Source organism: Saccoglossus kowalevskii, chromosome 2, assembly GCF_978046115.1.
Source record: "Saccoglossus kowalevskii chromosome 2, keSacKowa6.1, whole genome shotgun sequence".
NCBI lineage: Eukaryota > Metazoa > Hemichordata > Enteropneusta > Harrimaniidae > Saccoglossus > Saccoglossus kowalevskii.
This window is the reverse complement of record NC_140642.1, coordinates 21,093,412-21,115,051: the sequence shown is the minus strand read 5'-3', so window position 1 is coordinate 21,115,051 and position 21,640 is coordinate 21,093,412. Positions and strand designations below refer to the sequence as shown.

General features: G+C 36.0%; 2 protein-coding genes across 3 annotated transcripts; one reads left to right on the top strand and one right to left on the bottom strand.

Annotated features, from left to right (window-relative positions):
- Positions 1-1,251: 1,251 nt before the first annotated feature.
- LOC100371529 (RNA polymerase II-associated factor 1 homolog) lies at positions 1,252-13,350 on the bottom strand. 2 transcript variants are annotated; one of them, XM_085492716.1, is made up of 14 exons: positions 13,198-13,350; positions 11,097-11,120; positions 10,074-10,288; positions 8,836-8,902; positions 8,478-8,579; positions 5,091-5,139; positions 4,899-4,955; positions 4,201-4,269; positions 3,997-4,100; positions 3,306-3,422; positions 2,915-3,040; positions 2,670-2,772; positions 2,460-2,586; positions 1,252-2,068 (listed from the first exon to the last, which is right to left on the bottom strand). In XM_085492716.1, exons 1-14 carry the CDS (start codon positions 13,242-13,244, stop codon positions 1,776-1,778), a joined length of 1,500 nt encoding a protein of 499 aa, XP_085348842.1. In that variant the 5' UTR covers positions 13,245-13,350; the 3' UTR covers positions 1,252-1,775. The 2 variants fall into 2 exon arrangements, with proteins under 2 accessions (XP_085348842.1, XP_085348835.1); XM_085492709.1 differs by having other exon boundaries at positions 1,252-2,071; positions 13,198-13,347.
- Positions 13,351-19,115: 5,765 nt separating this feature from the next.
- LOC100371373 (mediator of RNA polymerase II transcription subunit 29-like) lies at positions 19,116-21,362 on the top strand. Its single transcript, XM_002737931.4, has 4 exons — positions 19,116-19,327; positions 19,471-19,529; positions 19,854-19,935; positions 20,847-21,362. The coding sequence occupies exons 1-4, from the start codon at positions 19,148-19,150 to the stop codon at positions 21,054-21,056; spliced, it is 531 nt and encodes a 176-aa protein (XP_002737977.2). The 5' UTR covers positions 19,116-19,147; the 3' UTR covers positions 21,057-21,362.
- The last annotated feature ends 278 nt before the right edge of the window (positions 21,363-21,640 follow it).

Genomic DNA, 21,640 nt, shown 5'->3' with positions numbered 1-21,640 from the left:
CTTCAAAGATCAGTGGAACAGTCATGGAACAGCTTAAAATCAGTTAATTATCATTCAAATTAGGTAATTAATATTCATAGATTTTTACCCAAAACTAATCAAATCTGCGCACTAGTTCAGAGCATCCATGTGCCAAGTTTCATCAAAATCCAATGAGTGGTTCTTCAGATATCAGTGGAACAGTCTTGGAACAGCTAAAAATCAGCTAATTATCATGCAAATTAGGTAATTAATATTCATAGATTTTTACCAAAACCTAATCAACTCTGCGCATCATCCCAGAGCATCTATGTACCAAGTTTCACGAAAATTTGATTAGTGGTTCTTGAGATAACGTTGGAACAAAAAAAGTGACATACAGACAGGGTAACTGCAAAGACTCCCTTCTGTGCTTCGCACACGGGAGTTAAAAACGTAAATTCGTAGTCACGGACAAGGTGTAAAATATAATCAGCTATTTTATTTGTCCGTAATTTGTACAAAGATATTTTTAGCTAGCGTATAAAGCATTTTCCAAATTAAATGTTGTAATTATCAAAAATATTATGAAAATGTAATTAAGAATTTGCTTTATCTGTAAAGTGAAAAAAAGTATTTTTTTACTGTAAATGGAACTTTCATTTTATTTCCTGTAAAAACGTAAAATGCCGTTTTTCTTTCGTGTAACATGTACCAGCTATCCACCCTTGCCCCCCCCCCCCCCAATTAACGTTCACTCACAGCCCTACCATTTCAGTGCAACAGCCATGCTTATGGTCACCATCGTGTAAGGTACACTTGTGCTGACCACATGTGTGGTTCTAACACTGAAGCTGCCTGAATACTAGTGTAATTGACTATAAAGACAACTCCACTTTAAAAGGCAATGGTGGTGAAATGGGTCTCAAGACACACAAAGATGGGGATTTTGACTGTTGCGCACACAGGGAATTAGGTGATTGGGTGATTGGAAGGCATTGAAAAAGATGTCAGTGGTAATCAGTGCAAGTGGTGTCCAGGGCAAAACTTGTACTTGTGATTTTATTGGGAAAATCAATGTTTAACAGCTCAAATATCACACATGCGCAGCATACCACCCTTTAACAAAGCAGCGTTTTTTTGCTTAAAACTTCAGAACTAGATCAAGGAAGTGTTCTAATGCAGAAAGGACTGTGTAATAAACACTTGGGTGTTTATTTGAAGAATAAAAACCCTGAATACATGGCTTATAAACGTAATGTCTACTTTTCTAACTATAAAACACACATCACACTCGTAAAAAATATGATTTTTATTTTGTTTTATGTTACACAACAAAATGTCTACTCAATATATATAAAATTCCTCATGATTTTCTGCCCTCTACTGTCAAAATACAGAGAGTGTTGTGGGGGCGCCCTTTAAACATCTGGTTCAATATACACCCATGTACGGCAGATTGGATTGGTCACTTATAAAGACAGATAACAAACCTCTGTCCATCTCATCAAATCTGAGAAAAGGCTTGAAACATGTTGACCATGTTGTCAAATATTTTGTTTTTCAGGAAAACGAAATGAATCACAACAATGATTATCATTGACTGGTCCACAGTAGTTATAATCTGCAGCATTACGCCCATGATCAGAAAAACAACAAAATTGGGTGATCATGCCATGCTCTGAAATAAACCTCAAGCATATCACTTGATGACAAAAAACAGAAACAGCTTTCAAGAACCAAACTAAGTAACATTAAGCTGAATTCATAGCATGACAAAATGTTTGAAAATGTTCACTTAGTTAAACCCATTAAATTTAGTCACTTTCTTCTCCTGACTCAGACGCACTTTTTGCTTCCTCCTCGCTATCACTAGCGCTACCGAAAATCTCTTCCTCATTTCTTCTCTCTTCCTCACTTTCACTACTGCTGCCACTGCTACTGCTACTACTGCTGCTGCTACTACTGCTACTACCAGCGCTGCTTTCTCCCTTTTTGCTTTCTTTGTCTTCATCGTCGCTGGCTTGCTCCTCCATCTCATCTTCTTTTCCACTCTCTTTCTCTGCCTCGTCTTCATCTTCTGCATCACTCATTTTCTCACTTCCACTTTCTTCTGTTGGATACAAGGAAAGGTAATACACTGTATGATAATCTGTTCCAACTTTTTAAAAAGTTTACTGACGACATCATAAGGGTGTCTAAGTCTACGCACAAAATATATCTAGTGACATCTTTTTTTTAATTACAAATATTTAAATATAAATAAACCATTTTATCAATCGAGATATTCTCGCTGCTAGTCATGTTCAGGATTAATTTATCTAACAGTGTTCGTGATTTGTCATGATTTGTCGCACAGTGCATATTAAAATTTTAAGTAAAAGCATGGGATATGTCGCTTGATATTATTGTATTATTGACAATATTCCAAAGACAAATGTAAATACAGTGCAATACTTTTTAATAGACCTTACAATCTATAAATTTGAAATAAAATTTACCTTCTGCATCACTAGCATTTTCTTGTCCCTCCTCGGCTTCGGCTTCACTCGCCTCCTCTGCTGCCGCCTCCTCTTCTTCTTCCTCCTCTTCCTGTACCACAGGTTCAAGCTGCAACAATCTTGCCTCCTATAATGACAAAATTACATAGTTAATTGCATCGTTAAGTTTATTTATCTGTCACTGTTATTGAACAATAAAATATAACTTACCTGTTGGCTACTTTCACCTTCTGTCAGTTCTCGGTGTTTCACGATCAATACCGAGTTGCTAGACACAACTGGACCTTTGACCCTCCGTTTACTCAGACGTACCCTGAAAAATATTTTATGATGATTAATTTGCAAAACCATAAGACAAAACTACAACTCCCAAAACTGAAAGAACATGTACATTAAAATACAAATTTAAAGCCAGGCTGAAAACTTCCAGTAACCTTGTAAGATTTCACTCCTACCTTGTTTCCAATTCATTGTAATAGACACCATCATCTCGTACAACGAAGAAGTAATTTTCTTCATAACCTTTTGTAGCTTTGTTTTTCACATTCCAGTTGTACTCCCTCGCCATTTTGTATTCATATCTAAAATTCAAATGAGACAGAATGAACATCAATGTGACTCAAACCACAGAAAAGGAAAAAAAAAACTTGACAGAATTGGAAGTCGACAGCTTAACCTCCAGTGGAATAACAACTACATATTTTGAAAAAAAATACTGAAATTTTTATTAAATGTCAGTTGAACACTAGGAGTTTTTTTCTTGGAGCTGTTTTGTACTCAGACTGAATGTGTACCTCAGTTTACCAAGTTTAATACAGAAGATCCACTGTTCATTCTGTTACTTACTCCTCCTCTGGGGTGTAGTCAATACCCTCTTCAACGTCTCGTTTCCGCTTTTGCCTTGTTTCTTCATTCGGTAGGAAATAGCCAACAAACTGTTCATCACTTTCATCAACCATTCCCCTGGCAATAAAAACAAAGACATCAAGTCAGAGTCTTTCAGTGGGAGTATGAATATGATAAAGTATAAACAAATATAACTAGCAATAGTATAGATACTCTTGTGCAAGCATGACAAGATGTGTGTGACAATGAAAACAAAATATGCTTCTCATCATCGCATTTCAGTTTAAAAACCTGAGTGTCACACATTTTGTTCACAAGTTTTCATACCAGTAAATGTTTGTTTTCTGTTTCAGAGATTGTTTTGTCGATCCAAATAGACCTATAATGCATGTATTCAAAAGCAATATTCGATAACTTTTAAACGCTGAACATACATCTTGTTGTTGTGATGGTGGTATTATATAATCTTAAAATTAAAACCGTGTCATCGTTTAATTTCTCAATTTTCCCAAGGAACCCATTTTGAGTTTTGACCTTAAAGATGATTGTCTCAATCTCTTTATTTCAAGTTTCATTTTCCAATTAAAATTCCATATGGCAATCAATTTCCACATCTTTCACCTGAACTTAAATTCCCTCCTACAACTGAAAAAGCGGAAATTTATAAATCAAAACAATGCAAGCTGGGCACCTGATCATTGCCTGCGACATCTCCTCCATCTGAAGAGCCATTTGTTTACCGCTAACTGACGGGTCACTATCAAAGATCACCTGTGCACACGGATGAATCCATAGCTACAGAAAGATAATACACAGATTTAGGATGACTAACATCTCCAACAGCATGGCAAATTCTTTTGTCAGTGAACATTCGATCAATAAAAGTAAAACTTACATTGAAGTCAGGAAATACTGGAAGGACATCAACCGCTGTGACGTTTGGTTTACTGTAATGCTCCGTGATCTACAAAAGAAGTGACAGTGTGATTAAAAGAAACACAATAAGAGAATCCTGGGAGCTATTAATGGCTGTCCTAAACACAGTAACATGAGTGATTATGAGGGAGCTACGGTATGTTATTGAAATATCTTCAAAATGGAAGACAGATAATAGGTTATTCTGGGTCTTGATTTAGGTGACTGGAGCGACCACTCACCTTAGGAAGCTAAAGGAGGTGGAATATTTCAACTCTGTACAATAACAATTCAACAACCATAGCAGAGCAAAGTTGATTACGTCTATGATTGTATCATGTCTTATGAAAAATATAGGCGAGATGTACACACACAATTCGTGATAAGAGAAGTTCATTTAATTTGAACTGATGTGTTAAAACTATTAAAACTAGACCAGAAAGCTTATTCTGTGAATCACTGTCCTTAACCAAAATCAACATTTGTCACCTACCACAAAAATCTGCCTATTTTCATTTTTACAACACAAATTTGATCAAGTTGGCAAAGGGAAGCTACGTCCATTTATAGTGCAAAATTAACAAAAGAAATTTTACACATCAAAATTTCGGCAGAAAAAATTATATTTGATTTTTGATCCCCATATATGGTAGATGGACAAGAACGGTGACTACTTACTGGTACTTTGGCAGTGTCAAATGTTTTGTCAATTGCACTTATCTGACTTTCACGATCCTGAAAATAAATATACACAGTATTTAAATTATAAGAACATGATGTGCAGATGACTTAACTTTTTATTTAGAGATTTAAATTGTTTAAATTGTATTTCAGGAAGTTATTTTTTTGATGAAAACCAACATGTCTAACCTTATAAAGATAGTCCTCTGCAAATTGCTTTCTTAAATTAGCTCCAACTCTGTGTAAAAGAGGGAAATTATGATTGTTTGTCAACACTAGATGTATAACTTGTTTCATCAAATATTTTTATGGTTGTATTGTTCTTAATCTGCCAAACAAGCACTAAAAAAATCTACAATTTCCAGATTTTCAACATGTCTCATTGCTCCCAAACGTAATTACAATGTTAATCGAACGCTGGTCAGTAAAACATGCAAGACTTGTCATTGGAATTTATGTGAATTAAATTACCTGCTCGGATGTAACATATTACACTGAGCACAAGTACATATACCCAGTAATTACTAGAAGTAATTGGAATATCACAGTGACAATCATAAAGATCCTTTGGATTAATAGTGCTTTTCACAAAAACTATAGGGAGTCACAGTAACTTTTAACAAGTTCTTAGGAGTCACAACGACTTTCATAAGTGTCCTAAGGGGTTACACTGACCCAGTGTTCTCCCCAGGCCTCTGAAGCGACACGGTACCGTGACGCTTGGACACTCGGTCGTGATGCTTGCCCAGTGTTCTCCCCAGGCCTTTCAAGCACTGCGGGCCCGCGTCGCTTTTGTTTCGCCCGCGATCCTTGAAATCCTGCCCGCGATGCTTATTCACGTTGTATTGTTTACAAGTGTCAGCCTCGTCTAGCACATCTTTAAAACAATAACATGTATTGATCGAAAGGTAATCTCGCCTTTGTACATAGTTAGCCTTACAAAAACAGTGATAAAAACGGAAGTCTACAAGAAGTTACCAAGTCTATCAAGGGTGCGGAGCAGGCAAACCCAAAATACTAGGGTAGTAATAATTTGCCCATTGCGTCGGGATGGTCTATCCCGAGTTGCTGCACTGCGATTAATTGCGTTTTTACTACTTCATCGCCAGTGACACTAATTACCAAGAATTAAAAAAAACAAGTGAAATTAAGTCGCATCGGGGAAAAAAAAACTGTAAATAAATCGAAGTAAAAATTATTCAACTGCAGACGAGACGGACAAGGAAAAAACGAACCCTGACCTCTAGAAATACCTCATTCATAGTGCGTCATTACCGAGGAACGCCACCCTAAGGCGACGTAACGCATGTAGTGACATCACAACCGATGCATGCTGGGTTACAGCGGAGATTTAGACTGAGGTAACAAAGATGGCGGCGCAGAGTGCATGTTTTTCCGCGATGTTTAAAAACAACATTTCGTTGGCGATTTTGATGTAATTTCTTAGTTAATCATCAATGAATCGTTTTAATTAAGCAAACATTCTAAGTTTGTGTATTTTTAAACAAAAAAGTCAGGGACCGATGATCGCAACAGCAGTGGTGAATACCCGTTCAACGCAATGCCGTCAGCTGACAATGTTACGGTGATCGTAGCGTTACACAAATAATAGATAGATCAATGAAAAATCGCTGACTTTAGTTTTGAAATGCCGTTGTAGAGAAAAAAATGTCATTATTGATTTATTAATTTCTTCATACAGATTTTACAAATTTAACAAACAAATCCCCCCCCCCCCGTCGTATGAACTGACAGTAACATTGGCACTAAAACTGACTGTACTTGTACACAAAATAATGATGAACCAATTACCTCCACGGATAAACAATATATTTACTGACTGGCTATAAGTATTTCCATTTCTTTCCTTTCTATTTCAAACTTTATTTGACTTGATGCACACATAAAACACAATGAATGTAAATGATAAAAAATATATGAGATATGTATCAGTTCTTTATTTCAGTTAAAATGTTTGTTGGGGAAGCTAATTATTATGCAAACAAAATTATGCAAATAAGATGTATTGTTATGTAAATTAGCCGCGATGCTTGGCTTAGAGTCTGGGGAGAACACTGCTTGCCCTTTGTCCGTGACGCCTGGTCACTCAGCCGTGATGCTTATATTTTTGTTTACAAGTGTCAGTCTCGTCTTGCACGTATTTAAAACAATAACATGTATTGATCAATTTAGGTAATCCTGCTTTTGTTAGCCATACAAAGACAGTGATAAAAACGGAAGTCTGCAATATGTTGCGAAGTCTTTCAAAGGTGCAGAGCCTCCAAATCAAAAAAAAAATAACTAGAATAGCAATAATTTGCCCATTGCACGCAACGGCAACAATGTGACAAAACAAGTCACGGCGTACGTCGGGAAGATCAACCCCGATTTGCTGCACTCTGATTTGTTATCACTCAATCGCTGGTGACATTATTTACTCCAAAATTAAAAAAAGAACAAGTGAAATTAAGTCGCATTGGAAAGAAAAGTATGAATAATTCAACAGCAGACGAGACGGGATGAGACAAAACAAACTCTGACCTCTGGAAATACCCCATTCATAGGGTACCTTAGTACAGAAAAACGCCGCCCTAAGGCGACATAATGCACGTTGCAACATTGTGACCGATGCATGCTGGGTTATCAGGGGTTCTGATCGAGGTAACAAAGATGGCGGCGCAGAATGCATGATTTTCCGCGATGTTTAAAAACAACATCTCGTTGGCAATTTTGATGTAATGCTTATGATAATCATCAATGAATCGTTTTAATAAACAATTTGTGTATTTCACACCAAAAAGTCAGATACCGATGATCGCAATAGCAGCGGTGAATACCCGTCCAACGCAATGCCGTCAGCTGACAATGTTACGGTGATCGTAGCGTTGTACTCACAAGGTATATTGCAATGAAAAATCGCCGAACTGCCATTGTAGAATTTTTTTTTAATTATTGATTTATTAATTTCAACATATTTCGATATCTTGCCGACTTTATATATTTAACCAAAAAATGTTTTCCCCGACGTTTATATGAACCGACAGTGACATGGGCACTAAAACTTATACACAATGATGAACCAGTTACATCCATGGATAACAGTATATTCACTGACTGGCTATAACACAAGTTTTTCAATTTTTTTTTCCTTTTTATGATGTTCCATTTCAAACTTTATTTGACTTGATACAAAAACAAAAAATACAATGCAGTAAAATGATATAAAATTTATCAGATATAAAAATATCTTGTCTTTAATTAATTGTAGATTGACAATATTTGTTGGGAAAAACTGATTATTATGCAAATAAAAATTATGCAAATTAGATGCATTGTTATTGGCCGTGATGCTTGACATGAAGTCTGGGGAGAACACTGCACTGACCATCACAAGGGTTCTAGGGAGTTACAAATAACTTTCACAGAGTCCCTTATCTTTAAATCATGAATTCGTGAAACTTTATATTAAGAAAATAGAGACTTTTATGACTAATATACAAAGCAGTAGTCAGCTTATAGGAATTCAGAGTTACACAAAAAAACAATGTCTGTCTGGAATAACTTGAAGGTTCTTACTTTGTTTCAGCCTTGTCACTACTGTGTGTAAATCTGTTGTATTCTGTAGAGATATATTCTGTTTTTCTCAACCAAGACACAGGTTTGGCATGTTGTCTTGATCTGTAAAATAAAGTAAATTTCTGTATATATATATATATAAATAAATAATGGTATGGTTATTGACAAATCAGAACAGAAAAGGTCCCACATTAACATCCAACTAGATAATATTTTTTTTTTAATTTTGTCACAATATCTGCTTAAAGACTCATAATCAAATTAACATAATATTTTGGAAGACATACAAATGACACATTTTTTCAAACTGATAACTACTTTCATCACAGTTACATATACATTGGTGATATGAACATACCTTTTGGAATCCCCCGGTGTGGATATTTCTTCCTCCAAGAGCCTTTCATCAGCTGGGTCTATGATAACTGCAAGAAATTAAATTAGTTGGAATTACTAGTATTTGGTTAACTATATCTTATACATATACTTCTCAAACCCCAAGAACATCTTTTGTCATCCTTCATAAAACAAACCCACACAATTCAAGGCTTGAACTTCAAAGAGGCATCAAAGTTCTTGATGTCTAAAAAGTTTGTCTCAGTGCCCTTCAATAATTTACAAATTTTGGCCTTGAAAATCAGTGCCCTTTAAACTTCAAGTCAAGTCCTCATAGTTGATTCCCTTTTCATCAAGACATGTAGGCAATTGGAAAATGTATAATCATTTGATCAAAAATTAAGAAATTATAGAAAAATATATATAAATGTGTAACAAGACTGATTTTGTAGGAATCCTGAGTTAAAATGGAATCCCCCAAAATCAAGTTGAATCACCTTGTTGACTGCTAGGAAAGCGCCTCTTCAAAAAAAAAAAAAATTGAATGTGACTGCATACATTGTAGGTGATTTGAGGTACAAACAAAAATGTTGTAGCTCCTGATTTCCTTTGTATTTACACTAATTTTGTTTATAAAAAGTAATTTAATTTTACCAAATTACAAATTTCATAACTATAGTACATGTAGGATGTTTTTCAAGATTGATATATTAATGTATGATTAACTGTTGCATCAATGATGCACCAGTGATTTAAGCAATATTTATTTCAATGTTTAACACGTGTTTATTGAGACTGCACAAAGGGCAAAACATCGTTACTTTAACGATAAATATGTATTGAAATAAAACTGTGATTTTTTTTATACGAGAAATTGTTGTCCATGGTGGTAATGAAGTGTGTATGCGAACAGATTGCAAAAAATGTGAAAACTGTGGTCGATACAGTCTGTTAACTATGGCCTATTTTTGCAAAAATGTCTGGCAGGATAGCATGCACAGATGCTGGCTACTGGAGTGCATTGAATCATGACCGTTTTTCACCGACTTAACCTGATAGCGTGAAACTCCCCTGACCGGAAAAGGGTTATAGCAAAGCTAGTTGTATCACAGAAAACATTAGGACATTACTCTCTGCAGAGTTTTTAGGCCAATCTATATAGGGAGTGGGACATGTTATTAAAAAACACAGGGCTTCTGCAATAACAGAAATTGTGTCTTCCCATCACCAGTAAACATATTACACTGCAGGAAAACTCACCTGATGGGTCTTGACTGTATGTATCAGGATTAATAAGATCTATCGTCACTCCTAAATCATGCTCCGTCAGTAACTCATGTTTGTATGACCTCTCCAAAGAAGTAGCATTGTACTGGACAAAGCGATTGGGCTCAAATGGGTATGTAATGAACTTAGGATCAAACGGGATATCGGGTAAATGATTACAGTACTTCACTCGACAGACTAAGTCGGACCTACCAGAAAAATTAAATCAAGTTGTCAGTATATGGGAAGAGATTTCCCTTGGAGATGAAAGGAATAGTTTATAAGAGTTGTGTGAGATCAGCATTGCTGTATGGGAGCGAGATATGGTGTTTGAGTGAAAATGAGTTGGGTATTTTAAGGAGGACAGAGAGAGCAATGGTGAGAGTGATGTGTGGGGTGAAGTTGATGGACAGAAAGTTAACTGAGGACTTGATGCAGATGTTGGGTTTGAAGGAAGCGGTAGATCAGTTGGCGAAGGCAAATGGGGTACGTTGGTATGGGCATGTGCTGAGGAGGGAGGATGGGCATGTATTAAGATGGGCCCTTGATTTAGAGGTGAGTGGTCCAAGGAAAAGGGGAAGGCCAAAGAAGACGTGGAAGATGCAAGTGGAGGAGGAGAGTGGGAAGGTTGGGATGAGGATGAGGGATGCTTTAAATCGTGCAAAGTGGAGGGAGGGGGTAAGAGCGATTGCCACTAGTTTAAGGTGAATCCGGCCCCCCTCGTCTTCGGGGACCAAACCGGATTTAAAACTCTGGACTACTACTACTAGTACATGACAGAAGCAATGATGAACTGGAAATAGAAACATGTCAACAAATAAAAACAATCATCGATATTAATCATAAAATTTTTATCATGTTACACATTATTCGTATTTAATTTCTGTAAGATGGATCTTTCAAATATGATCAAAGACACATTTACTCAATCACATAAGCTACTAATACATTTTATGATTCACTGCATTGCAAGTGCAGAGAAACTCAAAACTTAATATTAGAATATCTGACTCTTACCTTCCTGGACCAGTAGCACGGGGTCTGAAAAAAAAAATTTGAATTTGAAAATGAATTTTGGAAAACAAAATTATGCTGTTGAAAAAAGTAACATAGCTTCCATAATTTGTTAACTGACGTGAAATGGTGAGCCCAAATGAGAGACGATCAATTCGTCCCAAATCACATCTGTTCCAAGTCTTTTTTTTTTTCCAACAGTTCACATATAATCGACCAAGGTTATCTGAAAGTGTCTGGTACAAAGCCCCTTCAGATCATTCAAATACTTTGTTTTTCTACAGGAACGAAGCAGTCCATTGCCTACTCATCTCTAAAAATCAGGAGCCCTTTTGTTGCATAAAATAAATAAGCGAACACGATGACCAGAGTTCTCGGATATATTTGAACATGAAAATAAAATATGAAAGTTACAGCCAAAGTTACATCCGAATATTCATCACGTGAACAATACCCTATTAATATTCCTTGCGAAAGTATGCAAGTAATAACTATTTATAGTTAATATCATGATTGACAGCCAACGCGTAAATGTACAACTAATAATTTGGCAATAAAATGTAAGTGACAAGTTGCAAATAGTGAAATGCTCAAAAGTAATGAAAGTTATATGCGAGTATTCATCTCCAAGTACAGTGAAACTAGAGTGGGAAACACACAACTGGCAGTCAATGCCATCTCTTGGCAATAATTCATAGAATTGATACAAATACAAATACACCATACACACAACACACAACACAGAGTTATTAGTTAAAGTGGGAGGGTCGTCACCTGTGCATGCGTGGGAATTGAGTACCAAGCGATGATAATAACACACGCTAAAAACATGGGTAGATGCTTGTTTGTAAACAATGACACGCTATGGACATCTGACGTATGCGCAGTATGCCATACTTGCAATGCATGAATTATTAGAACTAAATACAAAAACGCTGATGTATAAGTATGGTGGTGCTGGGTAGTCACATTTCATGGTATTTAGCAAGCGTGTCAGTAACTATACACAGTTGATTGCAACTCTTTGCACACAAACATAGAAATAGACATCACTCTGCCCAAGATCATAATGCTGACCAAAAAATGGGATAAATGTGAATGGGGACGAATGTGAATGGAGACGAATGTGAATTAGGACAAATGTGAATCGACTTGTGGGGCAAATGTGAATTGGGAGGAATCGACTTGTGGCCCGCGAATGTGAATTGGGACGAATCAACTTGTGCGACGAATGTGAATTAAGACAAATGTGAATGGGAACGAATCAACTTGTGCAACGAATGTGAATTAAGACGAATGTGAATGGGGACGAATCAACTTGTGGGGCGAATATGAATTGGGAGGAATCGACTTGTGGGGCGAATGTGAATTTGTACGAATCGACTTGTGGGGCGAATGTGAATTAAGACGAATGTGAATGGGGACGAATCAACTTGTGGGGCGAATATGAATTGGGAGGAATAGACTTGTGGGGCGAATGTGAATTTGGACGAATCGACTTGTGGGGCGAATGTGAATTGGGACGAATCAACTTGTGCGACGAATGTGAATGGGGACGAATGTGAATGGGGACGAATCAACTTGTGGGGCGAATATGAATTGGGAGGAATCGACTTGTGGGGCGAATGTGAATTGGGACGAATCGACTTGTGGGTAGAATGTGAATTGGGACAAAATGACTGCAGTTGTGATTATTTATTCTATGTTTCGCTTCTTTCAAGGTTTACCCCTTTCCGGGAGAACACTGGTAACCTTGCGAATAGTTTTAATGTAATAGGAAATATTAGAATGCAGTATTGGATAGGCTAGAAGCCTATATGACATTTACTTCAGGTGGTGGTGATGTCAGCCATTTTGATCGCCAAAACCCCGGTACATGACAAGTGTTGTCACACTTCCAAGAGTGAAACATTTCAATAATCGACATCAGTCATCATCGTATCCTTATTTTAGCAACTATGAAACCCGTATACATCATTTCACCAGCTCCGTGTACATTTAGACTACAGTTAGAATGCGTGTGTCTCAAAGTGTATACAGTCAACTACAATGAAGACCAGGCGATAATTGGAAAACAGACTGAAATAGTCACAAATCTACTTACTTCCTGCCTCGATCATTTCTGTTACCACTCTGTATTGTTGGTGGCATGGTTCAAATAATCTGCAAATCAGCAATAGCTGATTAAACTTGCACTATTTCCTGGTAAGTTATAAAACGCACATCAAAACACGAGTCCAAAGATGGCGAATGCAGTAGCGCAGTGTGAAGTTGACATCCGAATCGGATTGGCATTTTATTGGCATACGACTAGCATCGGATTAGCATTAGATTCAAAATATACCAAAAAAAAATCATTTTCATAATTTTTTGCACATTTAGAGGTAAACTAGAAGTGATCATATTCTTTATTATTGCCAATAAATTAAATATTTGTCACAAATGTGACATAATCTACCATAGCATCTCAGCAAAGTGTATTACTAGTATTCATTTCGGATTCACGCCGTGACTTACGTGAAGCTAACGAAGCCCGATGCTATTTTTAGCGAACGCCAGTGAAGGTGGTGAACGCTATTTGAAAACCGTTATATTAAACTCTCCGTAATATAGGTGAATTATTGAAACCAAATGTTTTCTCCAATACACAGGTCATAATGAGAATAAAAATATTCCGCCAACAAGATCGTTTGGCTTTAGTTAGTTTTTTTGGGTGTGAAACCAATTCAAGTTTACTCAAATAAATTTCGTTTTTATCATTTTGCGGGTAAAATAGTCACAATATGTATGTACTATATGGAGAATATCTTATTTGTGTCTCTACAATGTCAGATTCTTTAAATTCGACTCAATTTGGTTCAACGTTAATGCGTAACAATACACAAGCGCAAAATAAAAAAAATGACGATATTTTAATAAATCGAACAGGTCGCTGAAAACGATATTTTATTTTTCAAGGAAAGACACAGTATCACACAATTGTCATACTTCAGTTATCAGTCCAAATTGGCGTTTCAAATCAGATCAAATCCGAATGATGGGAATATCCACCTAACTGAATGGTTAAAAAAAATAATGCTCTGCGAGAGTCTTTCAGCGGATTCCGGTTTAAATGTTGTGTACACTTTACCAAACGCAATAACAAATATTTGTTTTCAGAAGCTGAACAACATTACTGATAAATTGTATTAATAATAAATAAAAAAAAATTCTTATGGGCAGTGATGACATGTCAAATCGTTTACTCGTTTCATACGTATACAACATAGACATTGTTTCACAATATGGAAATAATTTCGTAAAAGGGAAGGTTACAGATGGCACATTCCCATAAACACTTGCCAGCTTGTGGCATAACCATTATCACCGTACCTAATAGAGCGCAATCTATTCACACCAGAGCTCTGCCTAAACATTGAATGAACACCGACTCTATGGACCAGGAAACTGCTAGTTTAACAAGAAAGTTGTTTGTCTGAATACAAGTATGACACCATTCACAATTGTAAACTGAATTACTAGTTAGAGGAATAATTGTATGGCATCGATATAATATATGCACGTAGTTGTCACAGCTTTATAACCCCTATTATCACAATGTCATGTGAAGTGTTCAGCTAAGTGTTTAACTAGTGTTTAGTTATCAGTTACGGAGTGTTTTCAGGTGTCCATTCTGACGATAATTCTGATATTCAATGGCACTGTTGATGATACCATAATCTAGTTAAAACAATGCTAGTATTATAGATGTATAGAAAATGTTTCTTCTATAAGACCCTTAAAGTACATTAAAACTTATTTTATGACCTGTGCATTTTAGGAAACATTTGGCTTCAATAATTATTTAAATTGACCAAACTTTCAGAGAGTTATACCGACTTTCGAATAGCGTTCACTAGCTTCACCATCGTTCGCTGAAAAGAAAGCTGATACGCCGGCGGTTCTGTCAAACAGAGGCGCGGAACGTTTGTTTATTCCCGTTGAGCTGTCGGTTTTGCCGTAATCAACCGTTTTGGACAGAAAGCCTGCGAGATTTTTCAGATTTGTTTTTTGCCTATTCTAATTTTCGGTAAAATAGTATATTATATTAATAATTCGAAGAGAACACAGTGAGTTTTGTCTTATATAAATTTAATTATTGTCATCGAAAGTTGGCATTCGCTCCCTGGTTTCATACTCTTTCTCTGAAAGGTGGCGGAAAAAAACACAGACATAATATAATAAGTGAAATTGTTTTTGAAAATATTTATTTTGTTTACAGAATTACTGTATCATACTATCAAGCGCCCGTGACTATGACTACATTTTCTTTCAAACCATTGCCATTGTCTTTGTGACGAGTTCGTTCATAGAACGCGCACGTACATAAGTACACAATGCGCATTCGAACGTCACAATCCCACATCACGTGTCTTCATTATAATGTGGAATCTTTCATTATTCTTCCAGTATTAGTTTGTCAAACAGTGCGATCTCCTCTTGTCCATCAGTTTTGTGTATTTAGGTAAGTTTTACAATTTTTTTCTTCAAAAAGTGAGGAATGCAGATATTTGACAAAGTTTTGTCGTGCCATACATTTGTCCGTAGCAAATAACTGTTCGATACGACAAATAACTGACAAATAAAATGATGAAAGCAATTATCATGTATGACTTCGTTATAACGAATGAGCTCTTACTTTTTTCCAGGTTTGTTCCGTTAAACATTACATTCTCTTGTGTATAATCGCTCTCAAGTTGTATTTTCTAGGTGAGTTGTTCAACTTATTTCCATCATGCAATAACTACGATGGTTTTAGGTGTTTATAATATCAATAGTTTTTGCTTCTACAATCAAGGAGAAGGTTTTTTTTTGACGCTACCATACTTACCCTGTATCTTTGTAACTACCCTTCGTGTCTAAAATATAACTTTTCCTCATTATAACATTAGTCTCAATACAAATGCACATATCTTTTTTCCCTAACGTATAGATAATATTTCGTTAATTCGGCCATGTTTTTTTTTTACTCTCAGTGTTTTCAATATGAAGAAGGTGGCGGCCTTGGTGGCTTCCTTCGCAGTGGCAGTAGGGTGTATGATATGGTACGGCCGAAAAAAGGAGCAAATACCAGTACCAGAACCAGTACCAGAACCATCACATGCATCATTAATCACACTGCATAGACTGGTGAGGGTGACTTCTGCCGACAATAGAACAGATTCTGAGAAGGTTGAAATCGCAAAAACCAAAGATTCCGATTTCGGAACGACTGGCGCCATGGATTGTAGTACTACAGAAACAGATGATAGTACTAAAGTTTCCAGTGTAGTGTCCATGCTTGTCAAGCAATTGTCTGTACAAACTGTCTGCACTGGAGCATATCGTGAGAATACAGATAGCTGTACAGACATGTCTTCGTCCAATGTGTAAGTATGCAACATTTTCTCTGCAATTCGTCTATGATCAAGAGTATTAGTATATAAGCGAAAATATTTATTTAATATATTATTAACAGTTATACGTAAATTGTTGGACTCGGACGCAATGTGGATGATCGGTGTTTAAATGTACACGTGTGATTAACAGTGAATAATGCTTGTGACAAGAGATCAAGTCGTATGAATGAAATTGACAATTATGTCTTCTTGTTTCTTTCTATAGTCCTCTGGCTTCCATTGAAGATAGTGGATATGCGGCTTTCCAACATGGTACATATTCATTGTATTTTCCAACCAAGGATGTCGGACGACTTATCGGGAAAGGGGTAAGTTATCATACCGCACTTTAGAGATGCACCCTGAGATCTTTCATAAAGCTTTTAAGAATAATGGAAATATTATGTAAAACATTTAGTGAATTTACTTGAAATGTGGGAAATATTTGAGGATTTGTGTTTGTTTCGATTTATTGCATACATTTACAACATCAAATACTCTACATACTAGATACAGGGATTATATAAAGGTTTATAAATGATATAAGAATGAAATAAATAAATATATGTGGAATTGGTTGACTTTTCAAAGTGTGCGTGTATTTTTGGTGATTGGTACATTTTTATCAGTTAAATATCATATCGTATGTAATTGGACTTTGAAAACGTGTTCAATCCGAGGATCAAACCGTGAATTTAACACCTCTATGTCTATATACTAGGAGTATGACGGAAAATACGAGAAAGTCTGACATTGTCAATTTGCAGATAGTCGATAGAAGGGAATTTTATTTTTGTGACGTCGATCGGTACACCCAAAAACACATTATCATGAGTGCAAGTTTACGATACACCCCAAAATGCCGTATCTTCGACTTCCGGGAAAGTGGTCTATGGTAACGTCACTGAAGCGCTTCGCCACAAGAGGGCGCAACTTATATGAAAGGTGTACTAAGTATATTGTTGTTTGACGTTTAATTATTGTTTCCGTTTCTAAATCATTCAGGGCCGTAATATTGATTACGCAAACAAAAAATCTGGAGCGACCATCGTTGTGAGGGAAATCTCACCTGGTAACGACTGGCAGATTTGCGACATCACAGGTATGTGTTCAAAAATATGTTCAAAATGAGAATAATAAATGTTGTCTTCTTTTAATACTGCTGTTACACTGCATTCATCCCGTCCATACACGAGATATATTCTCAGTATCACGTGTGTTTAATGATTATTATATCTTATTTATATAATATAGGTTTACCAAGTGAGATTGACATTGCACTGAATCATATCAAAAGCAAGTTTCCTCACATCGATGTCTCAAGATAAGCTACATTAACTAGGTAAGGTATTGTTTTATGATACAGTAGTAAAGAGTGTAAATATGTAAACAAATAAATATAAGAGATATGCTCGGTGGAATGTTATTAAATTTATGGTGCAATTGCTGAATAAAGAAAATATGGAACAATTGCTAATTTTAGTGTGTGACATTTGTAAAACAATTATTAAATTCTGAACTGTATTGAGATATTGTTAATAACGACATCATATGAATCAATTGCTACAGGCATATGGGACACAATTATTAAATATGAAATAAATTGGTGTGGTATAATTGCTAAGTATATTATAAGACAGCTGTTAATATTTTATTATATTATATCTTACAGTTCGTCAGGAAGACAATGAAATAGCGCCACCGTGCGAGCCATGTTTATACTGACTGGATTTCAGCACGTGTCGAAAAGGGGCAAAGAGATTGTCATCATTGCGTTTCGACAGGAGCGAGACCACACCTGTACCCACTCTGCGCCGAATTAAATCAGTCGACCACCTGTTCATTGTTTTTTTTTTTCATTCTTTTAATTGAAACATGTAATAAAACCATTTGAAATATCACAATCATTTGTCTATAAAGTAATGCTCGGTACAAAGTGAGTGCTTCAGGAATCTCCCACAAGAATCTGGTGGGATCATGAGATGTACGTGCATGGAAAACACGTGGCCTTCAAGAGACAATTACGAAAAATCAGCGTTTGGTAACTCAGCCTAGGCCCAAAGAATAAATCCGATGCTGCACAAATATATTTACCGACCTTTTGTGAACAATTTATGTATACGTTTCACATTAAATACATACATTTTTTTAAAATTGCCTATAGTAAGAGTTTCGGTCATTTCGGCGAAATAAAATGAATTCAAGTGACATGCTGGAATCCCGGTTGGTATTCTATAGTAATTTGTGACAAATATATAATTTGATAGCAATAATGAAGAATATGATCAATTCTAGTTTATCTCTGAATGTGCGAAAATTGGTGATTTAAGCATTTTTTATATATTTTAAATCCGATGCCAATCCGATTCTGATGCCAACTTCACGATGCTGGCAGGTCAAACGCAGGCCCTCTAAGTTGTTTGTTATTTTAACATAGTCGCCGGTAATGCTTTAACAGGTAATATCATAGTGATATCACAATAAAAGAAAAAACGTATAATTGTGTACTTATTCAATAACTGTATCGGCAATAACCATCGTTAAATGATCGTCGTTAATCTGCAATGAATTTCTTGTTTTTAAGCGAGGAAAACCACTTAGGTTAGTAATTGTTTGTAGGTGCCTAACAAAAGCAAGATGGCTGGTGTACAGCAACAACAAATGCAGGGAGTGCAATCAATCCCCGTCCCACAACCCCAACCACAACCCCCACCACCGGCCCAGTCTCAGCAGCAGCAACAACAACAACAGCAGTCATTGGACGACCCTACGTCGAAAGTCAAAATGCTCGTTCCTCATCTCAGAGAAGCTCTTGTGGTGCGTACATAGGCTATGTACCGGTAGATTAGTTCGTGAAACTGTATGACAACTTTTTTTATTCAGCCATTGTGCACATTTGTTTCTCTCTGAATTGTGGGGAAAAAATGACCATGTAATGCCTGTAATTTTTACATTTACAGAATTTGATGAAGATTACTAGTCATAACTTTGCCGCCAATGCTGCCGTAGACAATGCACTGTAAGTCCTGGTCAACTTGTTTTTTTGTTTTTTTTTCTCAAATGAAAACTGTCTGGTCACTGAAATAATTTAGTTTTAATACGCCAGCAGTAAAACGAATCTGAATCTCTTCCTCCATCAGTGACGCATGGTAGCCCTGAGTCTGTACTCAGTCCTGTAGGTTGGCCTCCTACCACTGATCGTAGGAGGCCAACATACGGGACTGTACTCGGGGCAATGACACATGGCTGGAGCAACGTCAATTGACTTGATCGATTGTTAGATCCTCTTTGGATGTTTCCAAGAGATAATTTTATTAAGACGATGTTTTCTTATTGTTGACAGGAAAAGTGAGAGCACTTCCCAGAAGCTTGATAAGAACCTTGAGGAGTTTTACTCAATATGTGACCAAATAGAAGTCAATTTGGTGAGTATGAAAAGTTTAATTATCATTATCTAACCAGCAAAAAGTTTGAATATATTGGTATTCTTGGTTCATATATAGTAGGGAAACTACAAATCCAAGAACACCTAATATTTTACAACCTATATGTACATTATTCGCAATACACAGAAAAGATATTGATATGAAATTATAGGATTTCTAGACACAATAATAACCTACCAACCCATCATCTGCATTAGGACTGCAGTGTAAAAAGGAAAATGATCACTCGGTTTAATTTTAGCGGATTTTTAATTTATTTGATTGAGAAAAAAACAATACATTTTATTGTTGAATTTGAATATTCATGAATTTTAATTTCACGCATTTAGTAGTACATACTAGTATTTTTTTTTTTTTTTTTTTTTTTTTTTAAATATTTTTTGTGCCAGGCGACAGTTCCGGACTTTGAATGTCACTGTTGTCTCTCCTGACTTTTTTTTTTTTGTACGTGCAAATTGCACATAGTGCATTTTGCCACAGAAGTCACATACTAGTATATAGAAAACAAAATCGTTCCATATTTCTGTTAAAATCTCAAAATAAATGCTAATAAACCTAAAATTGCCTTCGTATACTGAATCAGTAAAATATTACCTATTTTGATAATAGAAACACCTCTGTAATTTACATAAACACATACACTACTAATAGAACAAATACAGTACCCAGATTACATAGGCATATCTTGTAGATTTTTGAATCAGTTGTGTATGTTTACTTGAAAAGGGCACACAGACTGTTAATTCTCTGCTTTAAACATTTTTCAAGTTCAATAATACATGTAAAGAATCTGTAAACTTGAACAAATATTGATAAACTCAAAAATCTTTGATCTGGGGGGGATTCGCATTATCGATGTTACCTTTTTCTTTCTCAATATTTATTTACAGAGGCTAGCTAGACAGTATGCAATCCAAGGTGCTGAGAGTGCCCATCACACACCTATCCCAGTGACTGGAATCAAACCTGAACAAGGTCTGGGAGACACAATACAAACCTACAGCCAGTACATCAGTACAGTGAAAACTCAGATAACTTGTGCCAGAGAAATTCATGATGCATTGCTTGAAGGCTGTCGGAAATTGGGAAACCCTACATGATGAAATAAACAATGAAGAAAAGTTTCTTAATTTGCAATGCACACATTCGTTATTGAAGTTGTGACATTCATGGTTTGTGTGTCAAGACACTCAATGGCTGCTCACAGTAATAGAGGAATATTTTATTTATACAAGCAATTGCCTCTTAAATTTAGCGTTATTGTGTTCAACTAAGTACGTATCATGATGTATACCGGTACACTGCTACCTACTGGAGCAACCGGAGCAACTGTAAACAATAGTGCCATCCCCACTATCGCCTCCCCCATTTATAACTAATGAATTAAAAATGAAAATTTGTTTTTACACAGTTGTGTAGAAATCCTACTTTTCTCCATCAGAAGTAATCTTCATGTTATAAAATTAATAAACAAGCTCTTTTGCATGTATTGAGAAAGAATTTAATACATAGTGTAATTCAATGCATGTACTGATGACTGCATCTGAGATGGAGCGATCACTTACCGACTTTGCAATGCTAGTCGTCTGACTTTAATTCAAATTTAGCGAGCATTAAATGTTTGAAAAACACTATAAAATACTTTATTGACTCCCGTGTGCGAAGCACAAAAGGGAGTCTTTGC